General features: G+C 50.1%; 1 protein-coding gene across 1 annotated transcript in view; it reads left to right on the plus strand.

Annotated features, from left to right (window-relative positions):
* Window positions 1-27783, plus strand: part of SLC38A10 (solute carrier family 38 member 10) — a 45961-nt gene that overhangs the window by 12468 nt on the left and 5710 nt on the right. The window contains exons 6-14 of the mRNA XM_065415556.1: window positions 228-352; window positions 3852-3954; window positions 5001-5183; window positions 7179-7290; window positions 7830-7936; window positions 16129-16285; window positions 23661-23831; window positions 24165-24638; window positions 25219-25341. Coding sequence (XP_065271628.1) covers window positions 228-352; window positions 3852-3954; window positions 5001-5183; window positions 7179-7290; window positions 7830-7936; window positions 16129-16285; window positions 23661-23831; window positions 24165-24638; window positions 25219-25341 — 1555 coding nt within the window. The remainder of the gene's footprint in view (window positions 1-227; window positions 353-3851; window positions 3955-5000; window positions 5184-7178; window positions 7291-7829; window positions 7937-16128; window positions 16286-23660; window positions 23832-24164; window positions 24639-25218; window positions 25342-27783) is intronic.

Consider the following 27783-nt stretch of genomic DNA (forward strand, 5'->3'; position numbering starts at 1 on the left):
GTGTTGAAGGTGAGGGGCTGAGACCGGGAAATCTAGGGAATTAAATATCCAGCTGTGAGGTGCAGGGGAAGTTACTCAAAGCCTCTTCGTCCTCCCGATAGAGCTGCCTTATGCCTGCCCTCCCTTGCTGCCTTGGCAATGTTCCTGGCAGCGTGCTCAGTCCCCTTAGGTCTGGTTTGGCGTCTCTGCTGTTCAGCTCTTAACCTCTTTTTTTCCTTTGGCTACAGATTGTGCTCTCCTCTTTCAAACACGGCCTCTTTGGTGGGCAGTGGCTGAAGCGGGTCAGTTACATGCGCTGGGAGGGCATTTTCCGCTGCATTCCTATCTTCGGCATGTCTTTCGCCTGTCAGTCGTAAGTACCTGCCGCTCTAGCAGTTGTCGTGTGGAGGGAGGTTTGTGAGGGCAAAGGGTCCCAAGGATCTGAATGGGATAGCTGTAGTTTAATCACAGTGTTTTACAGCCCACTGAAGTACAGCATCTCATTCAGTTGTGACTCTCTTGTTACCTCGATGCGGGAGGGAGTTAGGTTTCACTCAAGAATTATTGCACTTGAGCAGTTACTTGTTCATAAAATGCCTTGGGTCAGGTGAATCCCTGGTGTGCCTTACGTTGCCTTCCTTGGACTTACACCAACTATGAACTTGACCCATTGCTTGAAAATCATGGTTTCCTATCAGGAAAAGAAACCTGGTTGTTTCCATCCTAACCACCGTCAGAGCTCCCCCGCCCCGTGGGCAGCCTTAGCCTCACCAAATGTAGCTGAAAATATTTAAAAGAAAATGGCATAATTCTTGACTTCAGCTTGTTGCTTCCAGTTTTAATGAGGCTTGGGTTTTTGGGCGCACCGAGGCCTGGTCCTGAAGACAGGGTTATTTCCATCATTCCATCAGCATTACCTTCTCCACCAAAATGACAAGAGCCAGTGATTCATGCCTGGTTGAGGCAGCAGCCAGCTCAAAAGAGATGTGTCAATCCAAATGTGGACACACAAGAGACCTTCAGCATGAGGAAGACTGGCAGAGCTGGTCGTTCCAGCAAACGCGCAGCATGCCAATAATAAATGAATGTGACAAATAAAATGTGTTCATACTGCTGTGTTTACACCCACCTGTGAGATCCAAATCATCATTTCCCACTTATCGTCTCTCTTGGCAGCTTTGTTTCTAGCAGAACACGCTCCAGTCTTGCTGTTTAATGTCTCCATTATTATTGGCGACAGAAGTTGTGTTCTTTTACAGCTTTACCTAGTTGCCACCGTAGGGTTTTTTTTAAATAGAAAATTGTCCTTTTCTTGTGGTGGCCTCTTAGTAACCAGTGCACATTTGTAGGGAGTTGGAAACCCAGCAAAATTATATGGTCTGGACTAGTGTGTGCATATATCTATCTAAATATAGATTCTGTTATACCACTTAAATGCCAATCCAAACCTACAGCTAAAACCTATATTTTTTTCCCCCCAAGCACCAGAAAAACATGCTCTCTCCAGCCCACGTGATGTCACAAGCATATTATTCTCTGACCAGGGGTGTTTAATTTTGCTGACCTTCCAATCACCTTTAGAAAAATACATAATTCTAACATAAAAAACATATTCCTTCCCTCCAGACATATAAATGCAACATACAGTGGTGACAAGCAGAATGCACCATTATTCTCATTTACCTTGAATGTATGATCATACTTGTAGATTCAATTCCCCTGCCCTTTGAAATGTATATTAGCATTGCTGAGCTCAGCGAGGTGTCCTACTTTCAACCATTATGCAGTGTGGTCTAGTAGATTAACCGGGGAACTGAGAACTAGGAATCCCTGAGTTCTGATACTAGCTCTGCTACAGTCTTCCCATGTGACCTTGGGCAAGTCTCTTAACCCCTGTGCCTCTGTTTCCCCATCTGTAAAATGGGTTTATCGTATTTCACAGGAGGGTTGAGGAGTAATACGACTTGCACCCTGTGCAAACCCATTATCCTAGGTTCTGATGCCAGTGAAACTGGTGTAACACCATTGAGGTCACCAGTACACCAAAATCATCATGTGGTCCATTGCCTGCTATGGGTTTGGAGTGGCGCTCAGGGTCCAATGCAGCGAGGTGCTGGGAGGTCAGTGGCAGCTTGCGAGTACTCATGATTCAGGATAAGACCGTGAGTCTAGTCAAAAACCGAGATGGGCTTTACAGTGGGGATGAAAATACAGATTCACAGGAGAACGGAACTAGTTCTAGCCATCTCTGAAACGAACCCAGGGTTCTCTCGCTCCAGCTCGGACTTGTCTTGCTTGCGCCCTCTCTCCTTGTTCTCATCTCAGGAACACAAGAACTGTAAAGGGCATGTGGTCTGAATATCTTTCTCAAATCCAAGCTGAGACATTATATTTACTTGATCACCAGTGATGTGAAGGTGCCTAAACTAACGGCATACGAAGCATTTGTCAGGAGAAGGCTTCTGGTCTTTCATTGGCCTTCCGCACGACCATTCCGGTTTAAAAATAAAATCCAAGCACGTCAGGACGTGCTCCTGGCCGTGTGCATGTCAGACGCTTGCTCCACCCAGACGGGATTTTGACTGGCAGGGCGGCACGGGGGCATGTGGTCTGGATTTGAGGGACTCTGCAGCTGTGACTAGAAACCCAAGATGACTAGATGGGCACTGCAGTTCGACCACAGGAGGATTGGTTGCAACTAGAATTCACGTGGCACTTCTCCCCCCTCCTCCCCCAAATGCCGTTCTGCTGCATTGCTCATAATGTGAGCCTGGACTAGAGAGCGGTGTCATCGCACACACTGACCGCTCTGCCTCCACTCCGCTCCACCCCCCGCTGGGCCTGCTGCTATTTCGGAGGAAAGTCCATGATGTCTGGCAGTTGCTATATTAAGGGTTTTTATTTCAAGATCAGTGAAGAAGTTAAATTCTCTCACAGGGTCATGTAGGATTTAATCTCGTGGGTCCCCATAAATACATGACTCTCACAGCGCTATACGTATGATCTCCTGCACGCATCTCGATATGCAGTTTAAAGGGACAGCCCAGTTTCCTTTGTGCAGACCATTTTGGTGCACTAAAGGTTAAGATTTTCCCAGCTTGGCTTCCGTTTCACACACTTTCTTTTAATATCCACTGGAGTTGGGGGGTACCCCCGGCCCGTCTAACTTACCCCGCCTCCCCTTGCTCTCTCAGTAGTACACAAGAGGTGGCCACTTGGATTCATTAGAGCAACAAGAGGTTAATGAGTTGCTAAAATATGCACCTGATGATGTAGAAAAAGTGGATTCCACGTGCGTTCCAAGTACATAAATACCCCCCAATCCTGTGTAATTGACGCTTCCAGCGTTCTCTGAACTGGGCTCTCACAGCGGTGCTGAAATATGCCAGGCACTGTATTTAGTTCTGTTTGTTTAACTTTTCTTTTAGACAGTGTGATGCTCTAACCCTCTTCCCGCTTTTATTCTGTAAACACTGGTTGCTTTAATTATCAGCACGGAGCGCTCCAAGAACAATAATCTCCGATGTGCTGCCTGGACCCGTGCCACTGGTGTTTCAGTGGAACAAACGGTCATTCATTTTGCAACACTTTTGAACCAAGATGTTTACATCACACATTTAACTCCACGTGGTGGTGGGGGATGGGGAGAATGAATATTTTTGCAACACTTGAAATTGTGAGTGTTCTGAAATCTCTTGGCATTAGCAATATAAATTGTGGACTAGCCGTGTGTTTACGCTCTGTGGGGGGAAGGTGTCAGAGATTTTTCTCTGCTGGGCTGTAGCAAGAGAACTTAGGGAATGCGTTTGATTTTGCATCTCTCTGGAAAGTTTCCTTGAAACTGCTTAATATGTTAACCTGCTTTTCTGCAGCCAGGTCTTGCCGACCTACGATAGCCTGGATGAACCGTCCGTTAAAATAATGAGCTCCATATTTGCCTCCTCTCTGAATGTGGTCACCACCTTCTATGTTACGGTGAGAAGCCTCTACCCTTCCTTTCTCCTCCCTTTCCCCCCTACCTCCCAAAAAAGTGACTTTTGGGATAAGCTTTGGAGCCGTCATGAGATGGGCCGGGCGTTATCTGCTCTAGAGGATGAAGTGTCTTTTTGCTGAAAGTGAAATAAAATGGAAGGGGGCCGCACTGCAGATGCACAGAGGTGTTCAGAGAGCCCAGGGTTTTGGAACAATAGGTCCCATTGAGCAGAGCTGGAGTGGGGGCTTCAGTCTGTTCTTTTCCATGTGTAGTGGCTGGGTCTCGGTCTTCCAATCGTGTAACTGGAAGTGGAGATGCCGTCCAATGAGCTGCCGTCTTTAGAGAGAGCTGCCCATCAGCCTGTTGCAATTGGAAGGTTATAAAGAAAGTTATGCCTCATAAAACTCCAGTTAATAAAATCCAGTTAATAATTCCCAAGAATAGCCTCCCATGTGAGCTAGGCGGCTGCATGGGATTGTATTACAGCCTCCCTCACTGAGGGGCTCAGGTTCATGGGACTCGGCAGCCATCTCAGCTGCAATGCTTAATCCCACTAGCAAACTCAGACCAATATAAGGCGCTGGGAAGGCAGCTGCTCAGCTCCCATTATCACCCATTCCAGGGGGTCCCCCAGTTAAACCCATGCATACCTGCTAATAATGTCAGTGGCTTTTAGGTGAAAGCTCCTCCAGCCACCTAGTTTGATTAGCGAAGATATCATGGCTAGGCCGACTGGAAGATCTGCATTGTAGGAAGTTGCCACATGGTCCCTTCTTAGCTGAGCATTGCCCTGGTTTAATTGACATGCTTTGCTCTGTCCCACTTGTCTGAGTAGCTGTGGGGCTTTGCTTCTCTTCTGAAAAATTTCAAGTACATGCCACTCCTGCAGTCGCTCCCCTCTGCTCTCCCTGGCTTGGGAAGCAAAGTATCGTACACGCTGCCCCAGTGCCATAAGGATGGGTCCAGTGGGAACCCCTGGACTCGGACTCCTGATGTTCAGAAAAGGCATGTGCGCCACCAGCACTCCCTTCCTTTCCCCATGGCGCAGGTGGGATTCTTTGGTTACGTGAGCTACACGGAAGCCATCGCTGGGAACGTGCTCATGAACTTCCCCTCCAACCTGGTGACGGAGATGATTCGAGTGGGATTCATGATGTCGGTAGCTGTTGGGTTCCCGATGATGATTCTGCCATGCAGACAGGCGTTGAACACCCTTCTCTTTGAGCAGCAGGTAAGACCCTCCTGCAGGCTGCTCTTGGCCCTGCACCATCCACCCTGTCACTTTTCAAAGGGCCACCTTTATTTTTTCCAGTTGACTGCACAGCTTGGTTGATGGCACCGTATTTCTGATTAGCTGCAGATACTTGGTATTGAGAGTGGATGAACCCTCAGCCCCATCCACTGTATTGCAGCTTCCAGTGAAACTGTAACCGTCTGTGGTGTGCTAATAGGGGCAGCATGAGGATCCCAGCAGAGCTGTTTATAAATCTGGCTCTGGAAACGTGACTGTTCTGAGCAGTTGTTAATATGCAGCAGTTCTGGAGTCTTGTCCTCCTTGCAGAACACAGAATAATTGAATGGGGAGAGGTGCTAGGAGTGAAACCCCGGCATTTGCTCTGCCACCCCCTAAATAGAGGTCCTGTGCAGTGCTCGTTACCTGCCCCACACCTGGCTTATACCAAGTGTCGTGCAGTACAGAGCCGAGGTTGTTCTCTCTCTGAGGAGAAGGAGAGGAAGAATTAGCCATTAGAAAGAGAGGACGCTCCTTATTTCCTGCTGCTCAGACCTAAATCCCAGCTCATGTCCGTATCTAGCTCAAGCTCATGGTCCCCATCTTCAGAGCTCTGGACAGGTTCACTCCTCCTGACATCTCTGCACCTGCTTCTTCCTGCTCTCTTCTTTAGCTCAACTTTGCACCTTTAGCTATCCTGCCCTGAACAGTCAGTCTCCCCTTCTCGTAGGCCAAACGTCCCCCTCCTTCATTCAGATGCTTCCGTTCCATGTCCTGCTTCCTCAGAACTGTTCAGTTATGATCAGCTATAGAAATACAACTTAAACTACATCACTCCCTCCCGCACTTTCCCCATTCTTGGAGGCAGGCCTTCTCCCGGCCCGGGGTGTATTTTGTGACTAGACAGTCAGTCTGATGTCTGCTGGCAGTAACATGTTCTCCTCGGTGTGTTGTACAGCGCTAAGCATGCTGTCGGTACTCAGTAAATAACAGTGAGATATTGTGGGAATGTTCTGAGACCTTTGTGTATTCAGCTAAAGAGAAACCTCTTGGGGCAGGAAATAAACCGCATGCAATTTAGAGCTCCAGATCCTGCCGCCGCTGTCCATACGATGCCCCTTGGCTCTGTTCTCATGTTCTGAGTGGTGGTGGCCCAGCTGGTGAAAGGAGTGTGGTCTGGAGCAGTAAGCCATGGAAATCGGGAAGTCCTGAGGTTTAATCCTGACTCTGCCCAGGACTGGCTGGATTATTTTGGGCATGTCGCTTTGCATTTGTCTGTACAATGGGGAGAATGCTAACCCACCTATCTCCTAGGTAGGTCACGTGTCTCAGTTCATGCTTTGAACGTGCAGTGCTTTGAACACACACTGCTGTGGAGATGTGGAGGGGGGTTTTTAGCTGTGGGGACCTGTTGTGATCTAGGAGTGGCACCAAAAAATACCATTGACTGTTTGCAGAGCACAGATTCAGCTTGTTTCTTTGAGTCCACTTGTTTTACGAGGCAGTGGTGCAGAACGGTTTCCCGCTCCCCAACTGCACTCTGGTGGCAACTTGCTGGAGCAACAGCCGGCTTCCTTCCCTACTGACCGTGGGCCCCGTCTCCCTCATGTCGTCACCACCACTTGAACTTTCTCAGGCACTTGCCTCTGCTGGGGGTTGCCTGCAAAGCGGGAAGGACAGTGGAGGAGGGTTTTGGCGCTAATGTTCCGAGACGCCGTTGTCAAGTTTACGTTCCGCACAGGATGTGAACTAGCAGCTCTGGCTGTTCTTGTGCAGGTTCGAGTTGAAGCTGCACATTAAAATTGCTCCGCCACATCTAATTGCCCTCTTACTGGGTACCTAGGAAGACTGTTGCATGGGCAGGTGAAACCATCACTGTTCTAGTGCTGCATAGTCTTGTCTGGCTTAGCTAGCAGGACACTCTGGGTAATTGCTTTAGAGACCTGCGGGTGTGAAGCAGGGGCTTAATTCATTGTTTTTGGGGGTTTTTTATAGCAAAAAGACGGCACCTTTGCTGCGGGGGGTTACATGCCACCCCTTCGATTTAAAGCCCTCACGCTGGCCGTTGTGTTTGGAACCATGGTTGGAGGCATCATGATCCCAAATGGTAAGTGCAGAGGTGGGATAGAATAGAGACTGAAACGCCCAGTTGTTGTCCTTTCTCCCCATTCCTCATCACCATGTTGTTCGTGCCCCGCTAGATCTTGTGTTCTCCAGAACACCCATTATTTATGGCTCTTTGGTCCCGCACTCTGGCATGTCCAGCTAGCATGGCCGGGTCTGCATGCTCCCCATACACAGCCACAGAACAGCTGAGCCTGCGGAGGGGTCATTTGCTCTCATGGCACTGAGACCTGCAGGGAGGGGGACTGGGGAGGAGGTGCCCTTGCAGAGGGAAAGCCCATCAGGGACTGCAGCTGGTTGAAGTCATTAGAAGGTGACTAAGTACTTGTGTGCTGCATAAATTGCAGTGACTAATTTTACCCCTGTTCTAGCTCTCCGCTGGCTGGAGGCTCATCTCGTATTCTAGTGGGTTGCTCAGAGCTGCAGTCTAAGTGGCACCAGGCCAACCCCCCTAGATGCTTTCCCTTCCTCCAAGGATTTTGCATACCTTTATTTATTATTATTCTTGCTCTTTCTTGCCAGTGGAGACCGTCTTGGGCCTAACAGGTGCTACAATGGGAAGCCTCATCTGTTTTATCTGTCCAGCTCTTATTTACAAGAAAATCCACAAGAATGCCCTTTGCTCACAGGTCAGTGCTGATGCTAATTGACTTCTCCTCCAACTCCCTGTAGAGCCTGGGAACTTCGTTAGTTTCACTGCAGCAGGGGAAACTTGTCAACTCCCCCTTCGCCCATTCAGGTGGGAACTGTTGTGGTCTGCTGCGCTGACCAGAATCGGAGTTGTCGCTCAGTGAGCAGTGTGCCAGCACTTTTTCATCTCTGTAGCAGCAAGTGAAGCAGTCACTTTACATGTGAAATGTTGTTTACCAAACCCAGTCCAGTGGGCTTGGGGCTGTATTGTCACAGAATGAGAAATCCGGGCAGCATATAAAACCTTAACGGGCCTTAAGTTTCAACCTGTCTGGGCTGGGTAAAATAAACAGCTCTTCTCTGCAAGGGGGTCCTTGCTGCTGACCCTCCGCTTTCTGGTTTCACCCAAAATAATAATACTCAAAGGGAACACACACACAGAGGTATTGCTGCAGGAATTGATTTCTGAAAAATCGGGGTCATTCAGAGGCTATTGGTAACTTACCTTTTCCCTTGCTCCAGTTTGGATCAGCCTCCTAGGGGACAGAAACAAAATGTCTCTTGGCTGGGTTTGATTTTCTATCTTGCAAACTCTGATTTTTTGGTAATAGAGCTGAAATTAACGTGCTTTGGTTTTCTCTCACAGTAACTTTATCTTCTAAAGATGTTTAACAGGCTTCTGTTGGGGCTCCAGCCTTGTCAGTCACAGGGAGTCAGATTTGTTAGTTAACTGCAAAATCCACAGGGGGAGAAGACATTTTTGTGGGTCCTACAGAAATAATGGCTTTTTCTGTTCAATGACCTGTGGGTTGCAAACACACATGAGACTTTTAAAGCAGAGTGTTGTTTTTTCCTATTGCTTTCCTTTCCCATCGTCTGACGCACCTTTCCGGCTCTCACTCTGAATCCTGACACTTTGGTCCTACTGGGGCTGGGCTGAGACCCCAAAGAAAGGGCTGAAGGCCCACCTGAATTTTCAGGGGAACAGAAGCACTTTCAAGGGTTGCTTTTCACTCCTGCTGAGCGGGGCCCTTCTCCGAGACAAGTGACCCTGCCCTCAGAATGGGCTGAGCTATTGGACAGGCTGCCTGAGGGGACAGTCAGCTGTTCTCAGCCAAGCACTGAGGCTTCTGGACTGCACGGCCTGAAATGCTGGTCAGGAGAACAGCAAGGCAGATGGCTGTATCTTACAGAACTCCCCACCACGGCACAGTGGCTTCCGCAGAGTATGAGGTCAGCAGGTTACCTAGGGGCTGGGGATTCATCCGGCCTACCCTCGAATGAGCCGTTGCCCATCAGGTTTGCATACTTGCTTTGCCCTGTTCTTGGAAGCATTCCAGCAGGGATCTGTGCCTCGCTGAAAAGAACAGGGTGCTGCAGAACTTCTCCCCAGGCCTACAGCTTGAATGCTGGATTCTCTGCCCACCCTCTCCTTGCGCCACTTCTTCTGGAAGCCTTGTTTCATTTCTTCCAGGAAGCTCCCATGCAGCCCTTTGGCTTTTTCCTCCCTCCCAAGAAGCAGCTCTGCTCTCTCCCTCAACCCATCCACAGATGCTGTGGTGAGAAGTGAGAATGATGGGGGAGAAGGGGCACCAATGTGACATGTTTCCCACCCCTGGACAATAAACCTGCTGCCCCCCCTCCCTGCATGCATGGGTCCATCTTCTGTCTAGTTACCAGATCTGCTGGGGGTTTTAAAAAAAAAAAAAAGATTTGAAATCCATCTTTATGGGCCTCTTACTTTGTCTAAAACACTCATGATGTGATTCTCCCAGTGAGAGCAGTTCTCTCCCCGTGCCCTCTGGTACTGGATTCTGGCTGTGTTATTAGTTACCGTGCCCAGACTCTTGGAAGCCCGCAAGCGTTTGGGGGACTCCCTGTCAGGCAGAGCTGAGTTTTACATGCCTGAACACTGAAAGGGTGGCACCATTTAAACTAGAAAGTGGAGGAGTTGGAAGAAGGGTTGAGAAGTTCTTTTCCAAGGGGGTGGGGCGTTCGCATCCCCAGATGTTTCTGTTGGCCAGCAAAGGGCGTCTAATTCTGCCAGGGAGTTGTTAATTATTACAGACAGCTGGTCAGTCAACAGCTGGCAGCGAGCCAGAGTCTGGGAATTGCAGCTTGGATTAAGCTCCGGGGGTGGCTTAGTTAAAAGGCTTGGTGTGTTGGAAAGATGATCAGGTACCAGCAACAAGGGGAAGTTTAAAAGCTTAAAGCCAGACTCACAGAGGTGTGAATGAATTGGGAAATTGCCCCCTTTGTTGTGGTCAGCGTCATCAAGCATGTCTGGTAAAGTGCAGGGTGCTCTCCGGCTCGGCATGGAACGGCAATGGGGCCATGGCATGTAAAGCTGCCATTTGGGAGAGTCGGGCCAGGGCTGCTAAAGGTCAGGTTAAGGTCTGTAAACAAAGGGTTTAGCTTCTGACAGGAAGGTGTTGGCTTCCATAGTTTGTTTGCAAGGCCCTTTCTGGTGAGGAAGTCACTCTCCTCCCGGTCTGATAGACTGGGGGAAATGAGGCACAGAGAGGCTACCCAAGGTCGCCTAGTGACCCCTCTTTATACCGAGCTCGTGGGGATGGAAAGTGGCTCTCTTTGGCTCTCCTGCCTGCTAGGACGGTGTCCAGACCCTGTCGTCTTGCAGACTTGTTACAGTTCTTAGAGCCTAAGGTCTTTGCAGTGCAATAGAGAACCCAATGACTGAGCAGGCATCTTGCAGTCCTCCTCCATACTCTGATTGCAATTAGCTTTCTCCCCCCTCGGTGTTCCCTAACTGTGCTCGAGGTCCAAAACGGAGAAGGGTTAAGAAAACTTGCTACAGTCATTACCCCGGGCAAAAGCACTTTTAGATTCCTGCCGATGGCTCGAACACATCCAGAGGGAAGCACCTTGGGATAGTCTAACTTCTGTACAAAGGGGGAGTTAACACCACTGAGTGACATCAGCAAGCAAAAGAAAGTCTCCTTCCTCAGTGTAAATCCCCCCCCCACACCATGTTTAGAATGCTCCTCATGGTATGTGGGGCCTTAATGGGCAGACACATGTTTCCAAGGCCGTGGCCACGCCTGCCGCTCAGGTTTGCCCGTGCTCCCTCCATAGCCTCACGGTGAGCTGCTGCGGGCGGATGTTCTGCGACGGGTGAGACTTGGGAATCAGCTGTTCAGCAGCGCCCCGTCCTCTGTACAAAACAATCCGCTTGCACAAATGGGGGCTGCAGAGGGTGACTAACCGGATGCGTCCACCTTTGGGCCTATAGTTTGTTCAAGGCTCCCTGACGGGATGGGGCAATGAGGGGGAGCTCCCAAAGCCTTGCTGACACCAGCAGGAGGCTTGTCAATCACACACAAGTGACTTTTCGGGGCGCATTTGGGCTTTGCCGTCATGTGACATGGAAACGTCTGCTTGGGTCTCTGCTCTTCATTGTCGTTCTCTGGCAGTCCCCCTGCCATGACCCCGCAGTGATGCAGGAGCAGCCCGAGTTCCTTTATTCTTATTTAAGTGATCTCACTAAGATCTTGTCATTCTCCTCTTGGCATTACGGGAAGCCCAACAAGAGAGATAAATGTCTTTCTTTTCTTTTCTTTCCCCCTTGCATTCCAGCGAGGTCATTCTGCTGTTCGAGTAGCTGACTGCAAATGCTGTGTCAGATCCATTACCTTCGTGGGTAGTCACCTGCAAATGAGGGTGTTTTAAAAATTAACCCTTTGAGTGATGTTGCTTGGAACAATGTTTGATTCTGGGAACTCTAAAGCAAGCCCCTCTGGAGGGGGAACATTAATGAGAGGCTCCATGGGAATGTTTTCGTGCAGCACTGCCAAACCTTTTCAGGCAACTGGGCCAATTCACCGGACAGAGACCTCAGCTGGAGCAGCCGTTCCCTGCTGCCTTCCGCTTGGCTAACCGTACTCTGACTAACGAGCTTTGTTCTGCAGTTGTACCACGTGCTGGACCTGGCCTTAAGCTGAAGTGTTGCTGTGATCTGGCCCCCACGCGCTGTTCACTGCGCAGCATTCCCTTTGGTTTGCTCTAGTCCCTTTCTCCAGGAGATGGTTCTTTGGGCTAGTTAGTGCCCTCTAACCACCCAGCCTTGGAAGGCTGCGTTCAGATTCTGACACAAGTGGGGGCTTTGGCTGTCCCTCAAGTCCCTGCACCCCCAGCTATGCACACCACAAAAAATGCTGTGTAGCTTGGCCCAGTTGGTGGCCTTCAGGACCTCTCCAGCCGTGTGTGGAGTGATCAGGGTGCTGGCCAGGCTGTGACGGGGAAGCTTGCCCATGTCCCTCCCTGCACTGTTGTTGGCTCATGGACAACCCAGCGTGCCTGTGAAAGCTGAGAGGCAGAGTTGCTCAGAATGTCAGAGTGGAAGATGTTTGAGGGACCAGGCATTGAATCCTGCGCTGAGATTGACCTCCTGGGTTCCAGCCCGCGTTGCCCACTAGGAATTGAATTTTCTTTTAAACCAACAAAACCACCATTTGCTGCAGGTTTAAAACGGTTCAGACTTTCAGCTGTTTCCGATGCCCCGTTTCTCCAGAGAGCTCTCAGGCCTGTGCTGGTGCTGCTGGAGGCCTTTTGCAGAAACGCTCATTTCCGCTCTTGTGTTTCCGAAGGCAGGGTGGCAGAGAGCGAGTCACAGCGCTGCATTTATGCAGGGCCGTCTGGGGAAAGCAAATGGACAACGTGAAAACCGAGGGCAGAAATGGCAAAGCCCGCTGACTCTGCGTTTGGCGTACACAGCATGGCAGGATGTCCTGCTCTTTCTACACCCACGCATCCAGGCAGTGACCAGTTCTTGCTGCTTCTTCCTCTTCAACGTCTCTAAGATCTGTCCTTTCCTGTCTGACCACACTGCTCACGCTGTCCAGAGCTGCCGCATCTCCTGTCTGGTCTACTGCAACCTCCTCCTCTCTTGATGTGCCCTCCCCCAAGGTACATTCCCAACAGCCGTCTCCCTGGCCCCACATCACTCCACACCTCTGAGTCCCTCTGCACGCTCTTCCTTCTCCACCCCATCACCTCTCAGACTCCTGACACCCTTTGTAACACACTGCCATGTCTCACTTCCTCTGTCCACAGACGATGCCAGCTTCCATCACTGGTTTGCCCTCTTCACCCACGAGCACCTTCATGCTTTCTCAGAGGCATGAAACGCCGTTCCCAAACTAATCTGCAAAGCTTTCTCCCTCCCTTCAAATCCCTTCCAAAAGACCTACCTCTACCAAGACGCCTCTGAGTAACTGCCGCCTGGGAACGGCTACGTAGAAGCCCGCTAAGGACTTATGATATTTATTTTATATTCTTAAGTTAAAATATATTCAACTGTCTCAGTCATCTGGCTGGGCTAGGTCAGCTCCTATTCATAATCTCGGTTTCCTCATCCTGCCTCCAATGCTGCTCCTGCATATCTCTACACCCTCTTGTTAGGTCTCGTCTTAGTTACACTGTAAGCTCCGCAGGGCAGCGGGCCGTCACTCTGTATTCACCTAGCACAATCGGACCTGATCCCTGTGGGACTCTGGGCACTATCTCAGTATAAAGGCTTCACACGACCGTCTCCTAAACAAACTAGGGAAATACAGTCTAGACGGAGCTACTATAAGGTGGGTGCAAAACTGGTTGGAAGATCGTTCCCAGAGAGCAGTTATCAGTGGTTCACAGTCAAGCCGGAAGGGCATATCAAGGGGTCCTGCAGGGATCAGTTCTGGGTCCGGTTCTGTTCAATATCTTCATCAATAATTTAGATACTGGCATAGAGCGAACACTTATAAAGTTTGCAGACGATACCAAGCTGGGAGGGGTTGCAATTGCTCTGGAGGATAGGATTAAAATTCAAAATTATCTGGACAAACTGGAGAAATGGTCTGAAGTAAGTAGAACGAAATTCAATCAGGACAAATGCAAAGTACTCCACTTAAGAAGGAACAATCAGTTGCGCGCATACAAAATGGGAAATGACTGCCTAGGAAGGAGTACTGCAGAAAGGGATCTGGGGGTCAGAGTGGATCACAAGCTAATTATGAGTCAACAGTGTAACACTGTTGCAAAAAAAGCAAACATCATTCTGGGATGTATTAGCAGAAGTGTTGTAAGACACACTAGAAGTAATTCTTCCACTCTACTCCTCGCTGATAAGGCCTCAACTGGACTATTGTGTCCAGTTCCGGGCACCACATTTCAGGAAAGATGTGGACAAATTGGAGAAAGTCCAGAGAAGAGCAACAAAAATGATGAATGGACTAGAAAACATGACCTATGCAGGAAGATTGAAAAAATTGGGTTTGTTTAGTCTGTAGAAGAGAAGACGGGGGGGGGGGGGGGTGCATATTAATTTTCATGTACATAAAATGTTGTTACAAGGAGGAGAGAGAAAAATTGATCTCTTTAACCTCTGAGGATAGGACAAGAAGCAATGGGCTTAAATTGCAGCAAGGGAGGTTTAGGTTGGATATTAGGAAAAACTTCCTAACTGTCAGGGTGGTTAAGCACTGGAATAAATTGCCTTGGGAGGTGGTGGAATCTCCATCATTGGGGATTTTAAGAGCAGGTTGGACAAACACCTGTCAGGGATGGTCTAGATAATCCTTAGTCCTGCCTCAGTGCTGGGGACTGGACTAGACGACCTCTCGAGGTCCCTTCCAGTCCTATGATTCTATGAGTCTGTTTCTATAATAAATAAGAATGATCCACTTAATCTCTGTATGAGGGTCAGTCAGCCTGGTGCTTTAATTCCATCCACTGGTGGGGAGAGCTTGTAGCAAAGAAGCAAGTTTCTTTTGCAAATCAAGACACTGTCTCATAAAGCTATTTGTGAAATATGCCTAGCATAGTCTTCAGGAGAGGTGCAGAGGTATTTTCTGTTTTTGCACTTCATTATTCATTATTCCCGTTGCTTTCATGTCCCACTGTGAGAAGGGGTGTGTGTGGGAACAAACAGGTCTTTATGGTGTGGTCCAGGTCCCTTTACCATCATCCTCGCCAGTGACTCCAGCATAGCCTTTGGCGGGCTCTTTCCCTTCTACCAGTCGTTCTTAATACGGTGACGGCGTTGACATGCAAACCAGGTTCCAGGAGAAGCCGTTGCAGTGACAATTACTGTGATTAACTAGGTAAAAATAATACATTGGAGTGTAATTAAATCTCTAAACTGTCAGTGTTGTTGGCCAACAATCCATCCACTCGACTCTTTCAACTGGTACCTTTTTCAGCTAGGGCAGCTGTCAGTCATTTGGCAGCTCCAGTGCTCAAGCAAGGCAAACATTCCCTGGGCCTGTATGTATTTCTCAGTTACTTTTCATGTACCTCCATTGCCGCGCCCCTCCCCCCCCCCCCCCCCCCCCCCACACACACACACACACACACCCTGGGAGTATCCCATACATTTCCAAAACTCTGTGAGATTTCTAAAATCAAAGCTGCAGGGAGATTCTTATCTGTAATATTGGCACATTTGGATGTAAGCTCTGCAATGGCTGATGGCGTCACCTTCATCGTCCAGGCTTCTCTCCATGCTGGTTAGTTCACATTTAGAAAATAATACCCACTGCTCTCCCTTTGGGTGGGATGAAACCCACAACATTCCTTTCTCGTCTCAACCCAGATACCATCTTGTTTCTCTTTTTGTACTGCTGGAAATAGACCAGTCATGTCCTCGGGCACTTGCACCATGCTGCAATGTTAGGCTGTGGACAATGTAGGGAGATGTTAACAGTTGATTGGAAAGATTTTCTTTTGGTTGTAAAAGCTTAAACCAAACTTGGCCTGACCGTTGTCCTCACTTAACTGATAGAAATGCAATATAATGAGTCGTCACTTACAGTCAGAATTAGCCTCCTTTTAAAAATCCTGTCTGGACATACTCTAGCCTGCCTCACATACCTCAGCTCCGCTCCCTTAGCAGTCACCTCTTCTGGCTGCACAATCTGAGCGCTGTCATGCAAGAGCCTTCTCCTCTGCAGCTTCTAGCATCTGCAACAGCTTTTGTGCATCTCTGCTTCCCGTTTCAAACGGCCGCTGGAAACTGCCTTTCTCTCCCATTTCCCTCTTAAGTTTTTCTCCCTTTCTACTACTTATTTGTTTCTGTGCTTCAATTGAGCTCTGAATTGTTTTTGAGGTACAGTTTGCATGAAAGATGCTATTCGGAACAGTGACGCTTGCTTCAATGTATGTTAACTTTGGCGCTGACCCATTTGTTGTGCAGCTCATCTTGGGGATCGGCCTGGGAATCCTGGTGATTAGCACCTATACCACCTTGTCGGTGATGGAGGACACGCCCGTGAAAACGGAAGCAGTGGAACTGGCTGATCCGCTGAAAGAAGCCAAGAATGTAATTGACCCAGATCAAGTCAAAATACCAGGTATGTGTTCTGCGTGTGTTACACTCATCTCAACCCCGCTCCCAAACTGTCTTGACCCCTTTAAAGCCACTTTTGTTGTGTCACTGGGAGCCTTTTCCAGTGCCTGCATCTCCAGGGCCTCCCGAGAAGGTTTCCAAGGAAGAGTGTAGTTGTTGCTTTCCAAAATGCCTCTTGGGTCTCTGCCCAGGACTTGGGTTTTCTTTTTTGTTCTGTTGTGAGAGGGGCAGCCCTCAGCCCTCCCCCTAGTGACAGGGCTCTGGAACTGCAGAAGCCTTGTAATAAAAGGAGCTCTGTGCACATGGGACTCAAGAGAGCACTGGACTGGCCACCTGTACAAAGGGGACAAGGAGCCAGAACAGGGCCACCTTCACCATCTCTGCCAGCATATTGCACAAGGTTTCAATAACAGTCCATTCATTGCACTCAAAGGTATGTAAATTTAGGGGCACCGACTTTTTTTTGGTTGTGAAGATATAAATTTGGAGTCAGTTTTAGCTCTGACCAAGCCTGTGATTATGCCTCCGCTTTGTTTACTGGTTTGTGTTATTTATTATTTGTTTACTGTGGCCGTTGATAGAATTATGGCCTGATGCTCCCTTCCGCAGCTGCAGGCCTGCTTTGCAAGGCCATCGCTAGCAGGTGTCGATTGACCCTCCCCTGCCCCTCGTCTGTGGTTGTGTTCTGGTTTTTTCAAGTCTTGTTTGGCTTTGTTCGGGGTTTTCTTTTCTTCAGGGCTTTGAAATATCGCGGATATTGAGAATGGAAGCAAAAAAAAAAAAAGTCGGGTTTTTCTGCTGGAGATTATACTCCCTCCTAGTCGCTGGCTCTGTTCCTGGGGAACAGCTTTGAGCGTCTACGAGACAGTGGAGCTGCCTGCGATAACATTCACTCCTGCGCTGCTCCGTCCCTGATGACGGTCAGATTTTATACATCCACAGTGCGCACCTTCCCCTGCACACAGGTGGCCAGGATGTCCGAGCGGAGGACACTCTCAGACCCTTAATGCACACGCAGTGGGGCCGGGCTGGGAGGAAGGATGCAATTTAATTCTTGAATCTTGGTTAATTTCAGAGCAGTAATGGCCAAAGAGCACGTGTTTGGTTCATTCATGTTTCGTAACGGGTAAAATAAACAGTCCCGTAAAAGACTGGGTCCGTTGGAGTTTGTCATAGTCGCCCCTCCACTCCATCCCTGTGTTGATGCTTGTGTTCAGTCATAACCTAGGGAACCCTAGACGCCCGCCTACACACATTAGTTAGAACTACTTAGCCAGCATTAGCCCGGATCATTTGCCGCTTTGATGGTGGATTAAATAATCCCACCTTGGGGGAAGACATTTTTAGATTTTAAATTTCCCTGGAGACTAGCCACGCAGCTCTAATGGGCATGTCCACAGCGAAACGTTGCCGATTTCTGGTTTGTGCCCGGTGAGAGCAGGGAGAGGCTCTGCCCTGGGAAGCAGAGTAGGTGCTTTCCAGCCCTGACTTTGAAGCCTGGTCCTGTGGGAGGAGGAAGCGATTGGAGGGGACAATGGGCCAGGGAGAGGAAGTAGAACAATGAACTCAGAGGCTTCGGGAGCCTTTCAGCCCTGGGTAGCAAGCAGCACACGGTGTTCCCTGTGAGCGAAGGCTGCTGCCCGCTCAGTCGCTGCAGCGCTCCTGATCCCTGGACTCTGCTTTCTTCACATCTCCACGTGAGGCAGACTTGGCTGGCAATTAATTACCCTGCTTTAATCAACACCTTCCTGCCCCTCCCTTTGGCCCTGCCTTGGTTTGTTTTGGGAAGGGGCTAGTCTGTGGCCCTGAAGCCTCCAGAGCAGCTGCATCCTGTAATTCGCAATACGTGCAGGGCTGGGGGCTGCCCTGCTATCACCTGGGTGCCCTCCATCGGACACATCTGGTTCTTATTTCTTGCACGAGTCTTTACCAGAAACACATGGCTTCTCTGCAGGCAGCGCGCAGTTTGTTTTTAGCATGTTCTTGGGGTTTTTTCCCACCCCCCTTTTAATTGATGAGTTGCCTGGTTGAGGCAAAGCTTGGAGCTGAGCTGAGCCTTTTACCATTTTGCGTTCTCCGTCTGACTCTTGCCTGTCAGCATGTGAGAGGAGTTTTATTGGTCTCTTTGATGTTGTGGAGACCAGAACTGTACAGACTTTCATTAAAACCCTGCCCTGTGGGCCCTGGGATTATGAATATTAGAACATTGCCCTTTTATGTGAACACGTATTGACCAGTGAACTCTGAATAGTGTTTTCACTAATGACACCCAAGTGCCCATTATGGCCCCTGCCTGTATTGCGTGAGGTTTACTGTCAGCGGCTCTTTGGGAAATGTTCTGCTATTACATACAGTGGGGATGTATGTTAAAAGGTTGCTAAGCTGCCTGTGAAAGCTCATGAAGGCAATTATCCGTTTAAAAAAAAAAAGCTAATTAGGCAATTTCTCTCTGTATTTGAAAGCACCCCAGAGGGTCTCATGGGGCGGATTAAGATTTTTTAAATATTTTTCAGCTCCTTACTTGAGTGTTGCGGCTTCATTTTATTTTATTTTTTTCATTGTGCAATATCTTGTAACAAAGGTCTGATTCATGCCCTTTATGTGACAGGACAGCAACCTTTCCCCGCCACTCCTCGAACCCTTGTGCTTCAGCTTGTTTGAGCCAGGGGTGTCTGAGCCAATATTTCACGGGAGGTGCCCCCTAGTCTGTTTCACATTTAACAGGACTTGCTTGGAACTGGGGCCACTGTGCTCAGAGCTGGGTTCTTTCCTTTGCCACCAATATGTGGGGTCTCGGTATCCATACAGGCTCATGGAGGCACTGCCACTCGAGCAGCTTAGCTTGACCCTGTAGTCTGCATTCCCCACAAGAAACCTGCCCAGATCCCTCGCTGGTCCCCGCTATCTGAGGAGCAGCCCCGGCGTGTGTGCAGTGTGGATTGGCCCCAGTTACTGTACTCCCTTCGCTCCTGACGGCTGCAGGAACAGCTTGACTGCTGTAGCACTCCCTAGTGCCTTTGTGAGGGAGCTTTTAATAGGGCCTGTGACACAGAAAAGGAACTCTCACCCTGGTGTAATTTTGGTTCATTTTTACGGCTGGTGTGTCAGGAGACAACTGTGAGCTAATTTCACTGATGCCATTCGATAACCTTGTGAAATCTGTCACCATTGCAGAGCCCGGGGAGGGGCGGCACGGTGCACTCTGTAATCACTCGTTCCCCTTGGCCTTGGAGAGTGTGGGGACGATTCCCCAGCCCAGATCAGGGCTGGACTGTGGGCTAGACTCTCTAAGTGCCTGCTGTTCAGACATGCTCAGCACCTCTGAAAATCAGGGTCCAAGCCTTTCCTTGGTTTTCTGAACCATTCAGCCACCGATCCCCCTCCACCCCCAGCCCCATAATTGGAGGCTCCTTTTGTAGGGCTTCCACGACAATGAAACCACTTCAGTACAGTGCTGTTGGGAGCCAGGTTAAAATGCTCAGGTCTGTTCAGGTCTTGCAGCCTTGTCAATGAACAGATTCTTTTTCCAGAAGAGTCGAACGTTGACACTTATTACCTGCTAAGTGGTGACAGTGTGGTCGGCGTCTCCAAGGCTCAGAGAGCCCCTGCCCAAGGAACTTTGTTCCGCCGGGCATGCCAGCTGATCAGGCTTCCCTGCCAGCTGTGTGCCAGCCAAATCGTTTTGATCATGTTGAGGCTGGGCCTGCTTCATTCTAACCTTTCCCCTCTCCAAGGCCAAACATCTTGTCATGCAAAGAGAGGGATTGGGGTGCTGCAGCAGTGGTGTGAGGGTAGAAACGCCCCTGACCTCAGCCTAGGAATTTGGGGGGCGGGGGGAGCTTCCTGGAGGCTGAGCTTGGACCGATCCGGTCGTAGGAGCAGATCTGAGGACTATCTTTGATCAGTTTCAAAAAGCGGACAATGGAAGCAAGGGTTTAAAATCAAGGGTTTTGCAGCTGTTAGCGCCCTCTCGTGGTTAGAACTGGGGAAACAGCGCCTGATGACACTGTCAAGGACTGAAAATAGCCCTGTGTTGGGAGTGAAACCATGGCCAAAAAATGTATTTTCTTCCTCAATTCGACAGAATCTTCCCAGTGCCCCATCCTCTCTGTTCTTCCCAGGCCACATCTGGCCTCCTTTTCCTCAGTTCCCCCTCCACTGAGGAGGAGGAGGAGAACGATGCCAAGCTGTCGTCTCCTCCTTCCGAACAAGCAGGAGCTATAGATGCAGGCTTCAGCTACAGTCGTTAACATGGTGGACAAGAGTGATATGAAAACCACACAAGGAGTAATTTGTAACGTCTTTCTGGGGCCGTTGCTGGAATCCCAACCAGAAGCTGTGGGGGAGGGAAGCTTTTAGGTTGCTAATCATGCAATTTTATTGCAGCCTAGAGACATTGTTGGCAAACCACTTAAGAGGGGAAAAAAATCTGTTTCAGGAAGTCTTGGGTCCCCCCCCCCCCCATATATCTCCAAAGGGAGACAGCTGCTAGAGGGCATTGTGTGCTGGGCTGGTTCTGGAAGGCCCAGCAAGCAGCAAAGAAAGCCCTCTTGCCGTCTGATGCTGAGATGTTGTTGTTGTTGTTGTAAGCCAAGAAGCTTTTATAGCCTCTCAGCCCTTGCCTGTAAAGTCCAGCGCCACTCATAAAACATTCAGAGGCCCAGCATTACTGTAACGTTATCCAAAGGGACCTGAAAGACGACTGTACAGTTAGTGATTATTACACATCCTGAGCAAAATTGTTCTCTGCAAACCACATATAGCTCCTTATAGGGTTCCATGCAGCATGCAAGGCCATTAATTCACGCCCAGATGATGAACTTAATTTTGTTTCCTGCTGAGAAAATGACAGCTTAGAGGCAACTTGGCCTTCTTACGGAGTGGAGGTTTGATCTTTTTTTTGTTTTGCTGTGTGGTTTTTGGAAATGCGTGTAACGTGCTAGCCATCTCGTGATTTACGACTGTTCCTGGGTACAGCCATGGGGCCTCCACCAGTGATTTCAGCATAGGGGAGAGCTCACTAGTTTCACCTGCTGCAGTCTGCTGGACAGCCACAGGTCACTTGGCTAACCTGCAGTCCTGCTGTGAAAGGCAGAGGTAGGAGCCCTCTTTCCTTACCCGTCAGATGGTAAGCTCAGTGTGTTTGGCTCCTGAACCCTTTTGCTTTGCTTATGAAATGTTGGGGTTGCTGTAGAATTAATCCTAATAATACCCTAGCCCCAAGGAACGCTGGGTGTATGGCAGATCTGTAGTGAGCCTTCTCTTGAATGAGCCAGACCTCGGTCAACGCAATAAGGACTAAGCAACAGAGGGTCCTGTGGCACCTTTGAGACTAACAGAAGTATTGGGAGCATAAGCTTTCGTGGGTAAGAACCTCACTTCTTCAGATGCAAAAAGCTTATGCTCCCAATACTTCTGTTAGTCTCAAAGGTGCCACAGGACCCTCTGTTGCTTTTTACAGATTCAGACTAACATGGCTACCCCTCTGATACTTGGCAATAAGGATTGAGGTGCATAGTTACCAGGGACCCCATAACAAACTAAAGCTTTTCTGGGGCAAACCAAGTAATTTGTGGATTGTGAGGCTAGAATTTGGCTGGAACATCCTGGCTCCGAAGGGCAGAGCACTCTTCCCAGGGCTCGGCAGCCCTCCCCGGGAAGCCTGCCATCCTCCCAGAGTTCGTTCAGAAACGCTTGCTTCCCTCCCTCCCTGCCCCCAGGATTCTGCCTGGCTGCCCTGCCCGCTAATGAAGGGCTAGAAGAGAGGGCCACCAAGGCTGGTGGGGTCACATTTGAAAGGGTGCTGGTTGGTGATGTGCTGAAAGGGACACAGCCCCGTGTTGGGAAAGGGACAGCTCGCGGGAATCCGTTTTCCCTGCGGAGGGGAGGGGGGCAAAGAGGGGAGAGCACATCTCCCCCTCGCCCGTGCCTCGCAGCCACGCTCCACTGGGAGAAAAACTCGCCTGCCAATCGGCATCTTTCCATTGGCTTCACTGGGCAGTGACTCTGGCCCTACATCTTCCCAGGGAAGGGGAGCGAGGCTGCAGATGCAGGCTGCGTGACCTGCAGTGTCCACCATTGCTTCAGGCCCCTTTTCTTATTTACTTAACCAAAGCAACCTTGAAAACCACCCAGACTTGAACTAGTTTCCCAACCTGGCGCAGTGCTCTAGGGCAAAGATTCCACGTCTGTCAGCTGCTCCAGCCGGGCTTCCCACACGGGCCTGGATCTTGTACTGTTCTGTCTATTTCACAACTCACATAAGACCCACACAGCTGAAATTGTGGCAGTCTCTCTTTCCCATGAATTCATCTGGTAACGAACGGCACCAGTTCCAGGGAGGGGGAGGAGAACATTGAAAGAAGTTTATAGCATTAATTCCCCAAAGGAAATTTGAGGGAGGGGTGGAGAAGTGTGTTTTTGTGATATAGAAAGTAAATATTTCCGAGTTCATTGGACAGAAAATGCTCTGTGTGATTTCATCTCCCAAAAGCTGGAAAACAATCTGATTCCCTCCTCTGTTTTTCCTCTGAAGCCGAGGTTCTCGAACATTTCCATAGTGTGGGCTGCTGCTGAGAGCGGCTTATGGGCGGCACCTACATTCCCATTTCAGAGATTACGGCCAGAGGGGACCAGTCGAACATCTGGCCTGATTTCTTGTACAACACACGCCAGAGAATTCCACCCAGTAACCTCGCTATTGATCCCAGGAACTCGGGTTTGATTGCAGCAGGCCTTTCAAAAGGGCATCCAGCCTTCCAAACAAGGCATGAAGAGACGGAGAGTTTGCCACTCTCCTTGGAAGTTTGTTCCAATGGTTAATCACCCGCACGGTTAACATTTTGTGCCCAATCTCTGATCCCCTCCCACTCGGTCCCATTACATCCCCGTGCCAGCTACAGCAATTGTTCTTGCGAAGAAGTAACGTTAGGAAACTATTTGTGCCTTTCCTGTCCTGAGTGTAGCCTAGCAGCTGGGAAAGAGGATCTCCGCAGAGCCCCCGCCAGTGCGCCACCCGCTGCTGCTGGCCTGGAGCGCGGTGCTCTCTGAGAGATTAAAAGGAGCTCAGGATCGTTAATTGTGGTGGCAGAAAAGAGCGCAAGATCAATGCTGCCATCTGGTGGTAGTTCATGGTAGCACGCAGCTTTTGTAAGTTGCGCTGTACTGTTTTTCTGTATCTTGATAACAAAAGAGGGATGGCTAGTAAAGAAAACTAAGCACTAACAATTGACTGAGGAGCTCAAAATTGCCTCCTAGACCCGTGTCACTCAGCTGGAGAAACAGGATTACAGCTGACAAAAGAATTGCCCCGATTCCTTTTATAGATTGACAGTGCAGCCATGTGTGACCTCATTCAATTAACTGTGCCATGCTTACAGTCCAGGACCCAGTTGCGGAAGGGGCGGAGGACAGCCGCGAGAAACCGAAGCTGCCGAACGAGAAGGAAGAGATGGAACAGCCGCAGATCAAGGTGCCCATGGATGTGCCCAAGAGAGACGAAGCGAAGGCCAAGCAGGAGGAGGAAGTGCAGCTCGACCGGCCTGACCAGGGTATCCCAGAGATGGGGCTGTGGGGCTGGGGAGAGGGCAAGAGCTTAGAGGTGCAACTTGACATACTTGGAAGGGGTGGTTAGCAATATTATTGCAGATAATTCATGATTCCATCCCCGTCCAGGCCGATTCCCTCCCTAGCCCAGCGTGGCTGCTCCTGGAGCTCGCCGGATATGCTTGCGTGTGGGTAAGCAGCAAGGACTGCTCACTGGAAGGGGTGACACGTATCAGGGCAGGAGGGTACACACGGGTATGACATGGGTCTGCTGGGTGGAATTTCGCCAAATCCCACCAGAGGGGCCCATTGACCTTCTCCCCTCCCCTTTTCCCCAGGGATCGCTTTACCTGTGGGAGAAGCCCATCGCCATGAGCCACCTGTCCCACATGACGCAGTTGTCGTAGATGAGGGGCAGGACCGTGAAGAATCCAAAGAGAACAAGCGTCCACCTGAAGAAGCCAAGGCAAATCGGCTCAAGCCGGCCGTGGAGAAGGCTGCACAGCTGGATCCCAAGAGAGAGGAGCCCAACCTGGAACCAGGAAAGGAAGATGGGGCTCACAACCAGCTCCAGAGAGAGGTTGACAGGCCCCTCGAGGACCCGAAGAATGCCCCGGAGGTGCGACGAGATGGCCGACCGCTGTACAAAGATCTGGAGCCCGGCAAGCAGGTGGTCGAACCGAGGTCACTGGCTGTCCTACCTGGGGGCGAAAAGAGAGCTGAGGCCGCAGGTGGAAGGGAGAACGCAAATCTCCAGCAGGCTGGGAACGTTGCGGAGGCTGTGAAGTCTGTAGAGAAGGAAATTGACCCTGGTAAGTCATCTCCTGGGTGTCTCATCTGAGCCAATTCTCCTCTTGTCTAGGCTAGGGGAGGGCAGCGATTGGTTACTCCTCCCTACATTCCAGTGTTCTCGTCTAATTTCACCAGATTAGCATGTGAATATGCACAGCCCCTTCAGCAGCTGTTGGGGGAAACGAGGAATCTGGAGTCTTTGACAGCTACTATAATATCTGTCAAACAATTGTTTGCTAGCCTACTAAATGTCAGGTGCCGTGCTGTTGTTATGTGTCTCACAACTCACTGGGGACGTGGAGTTGGGAGATCTTGACAGGTAACACATTGCTAAGTGCCCATCTAAAAGCTAGCTAGGATGGTTCTTGCATTTTAATTGGCTAAGGTAGTTAGCATTGGCTCTCTGCCAGGAGTCTATAAGATTGTTAAATATTTTTTTTATTACTTCCCTTGCAGTTGTCAGGTTGAATATAAACTGCGTTGGCGGGGGGCGGGCGGGGGGGGGGGGGAAGGCGGGACAGAGTGTGGAGCTGTTTTTAGAGAACATCTGCCGCTTCTTCCTTTCCAACCAAAGAGCTGAGTTGGTCGGTCTGTCCGCAGGTGAGAAGCAGGAGCTGCTCCCGCCCGACAGGCTGGATCCAGGGCAGGCGCAGCAACCGCAGCAGAGAGAGATCCGAAATGCTGAGGACAAGCCGCAGGAGAACAGCGACAGCAAGCTGGAAGGTGAGTGAAGTGGGGTTTAGCCTCCCCACAGCTGCCAATCGCCCTGGGAGCCTGTTGCCTCGTTAGGCGGCGTGCGAGGGACAGTGAGAATGTACCGCCCAGACAGTTTGGCCGTGGTGGTTGGGATCATGTAACTTTAGGCCGGTGGTTCCTTTTGGCTTTTTGCTACCTGCCGTTCCATGCATGGCACCGCAGCCCTGATCCCAGCCAGGTGCCGAGGGGAGGCGCTGGAGAGCGAGCCTCTCCCACACTCACACTCCTGTCCTGTGGGGCTGGGCCCAGCTCCCCGCTCCGGGGTTGGGACCTGGCCCAGCCTTGCGACCCATCTGGAACTCCACTGTACCACTGCTGGGTTGGGGCCCAGCGGCTATAGGCTCTAGTGCTTAGCGTCTGTCTCGAAGGGCTAAATACTCCAGGAGAGGATGGCATGTTTCAACGCAAAACTTCCGCCAGCCCTGTTGGTGCCGTGACCCATGCTGGACTGTAGGCCTGGCGCTCTCTCCCCTTCCCCCTCCTGCCCCACCCAAGCTCAGAGTACAGAGCGAGGCCCCAGGGTGAACAAGAGCGAAGCCAGAATAAAAGCACAGTGGGAAATGGCTGTGTGAACTCTGCTGTGGGGAGTTACACATCCTTCGACTGAGCCTGTTCCCGCCCGCGTGGCTGCATGCTAGCTCATGACACACGGGTAGGTCAGTGAAGTTCAACTTCTCCAAGAGGAGGGTACTGGCCGGCCGGCTCTTCCCACCGCTGCAAGGGTTTGGAGCCTATGGCCTCTCAGCCAGCCCAGCGGGGTCCTCCAAAGGCACTTCCTCCTGTTACAGGTGGACAGACACACACCAGTCTGCTCAAGGTAGCAGGGGCTTGGGTGGATTTGTACTCGGGTGACTAGCCAGAGCCACCACCCAGGCCACTGTGGCCACATTGCTATTGTTAGTGGGCTAGCACGTGGCCAGCTACCTGCACAGGGGAGCACGCTGCCAGCTGCAGTGTAGACAGACCCCGGAACGTTCCTAGCTTCTGCCAATCTGGGATGGCAAAATCCAAGCCTCAGACCCAGAGCTCGTGTCTGGTGGCAGGTCACCGCTGCTAGCGCCCAGTTGCTCACATTCTCGCCATGATGGATTTGAGAGAGACTGACTGAACCCCGGCAGCCCCTGTGTAACCCGTGCCCAGCAGATCACACCTGTGTTACTGGAACAGACCAGGTTCCCGAACAGCCCAAGAGCAGGTTAGCTGCAGGCCCCGTGAATTGCTGGATGACGCTAGGCTACATCCAGGGAATCTCCGTCGTGGGAACAGATCATGCGTACCCTGCTTACTGCAGCGCTGGATGAGGTGACACCGAACATGCCATATCCTGAGAGGCTGCATGTATGCAGTGCGTGTGTGGGACACGAGCTTAGGTGGCTGTTTGTGCAGAGTCTGTAGAATCTAGCATTCATCTGGCCCTCATCTGGCCGTTTCATGAAGGTGCTTTCCCCATATCCTGCCACTAAAGGTTATTTGATGCTTTTGACGTGTTCGTTTGCTTTAAACAAAAAAGAAAAAAGAAAAGAAAAATCACGGTTTTCCTAATCCGTTTCTCTTCTTTATGCATCTCAATGGGCCTGAAACAGCTGAGATTAAAAAGCTAGTAGCAGGTATGAACCTCAAGGAATGACCATATTGAATTGTAAGGAGGATTTAAAATCCCAGGATCTAAGTGCAAGTGAAAGAGTAGCATGCATGGCCTCTGGTCTTGTGAATGCATTGCATGAGCGTACGTGTTAGCCTTCAGCCCTGGGCAGAGAGTCAGCACCAGGCCTATGGGCTTTAATGGCACGTAAGAGGGTGTGTGGGACTTGTCCCATTCCTCTGTACAGAGCTGAATCCCCCACCTAAACCAACGGGGAAACGGTGGTGGTACAGCCAGGGCCCACAATCCTCCTGCATGGATGCCCCTCACTGACAGTAACTTCTCTCTGGGCTCCTTTCCCAGCTCCTGAACCGTGGCCCCTCGGGATGCCCAAGTCCTCTACGTTTTTTTGTTAAAGTGCTTACGATATTTTTTTATCAGAGGTGTGTTAAACCCCCCCAAAGCGAGTCAGGGTCTGACACGTTTCCATCCACTCTCATTCGGATCAGAGGGAGTGTGACAGGGTAGCAGCCCAGTGGGTTTTGGGGGTGTGAATAGGTTGAGAGAGGAGTTACATAAGCTTTCAAAAATCTCCATGAAAACCAATTTGATTTGGCTTGAAACCTTCTCCTTCAGCATTGCTACCCAAAGCTAACCATGCAGAGCTAGTGGAGTGCAGTCCCCAGAATGTGAGAGTAGAAAGGACTTCTGTTTGCCCTGCCGAGCTAAGTGCTGAAAGTAAACAGACATGGGGGGAAGGAAACTGCACTCTTCCAGTGATTTCACTTCCCCCGCCCATAATGGAGCTTTTGTAAATGGGAATATAA

This window comes from Emys orbicularis, chromosome 13 (genome assembly GCF_028017835.1).
Source record: "Emys orbicularis isolate rEmyOrb1 chromosome 13, rEmyOrb1.hap1, whole genome shotgun sequence".
NCBI classification, from domain to species: Eukaryota; Metazoa; Chordata; order Testudines; family Emydidae; genus Emys; species Emys orbicularis.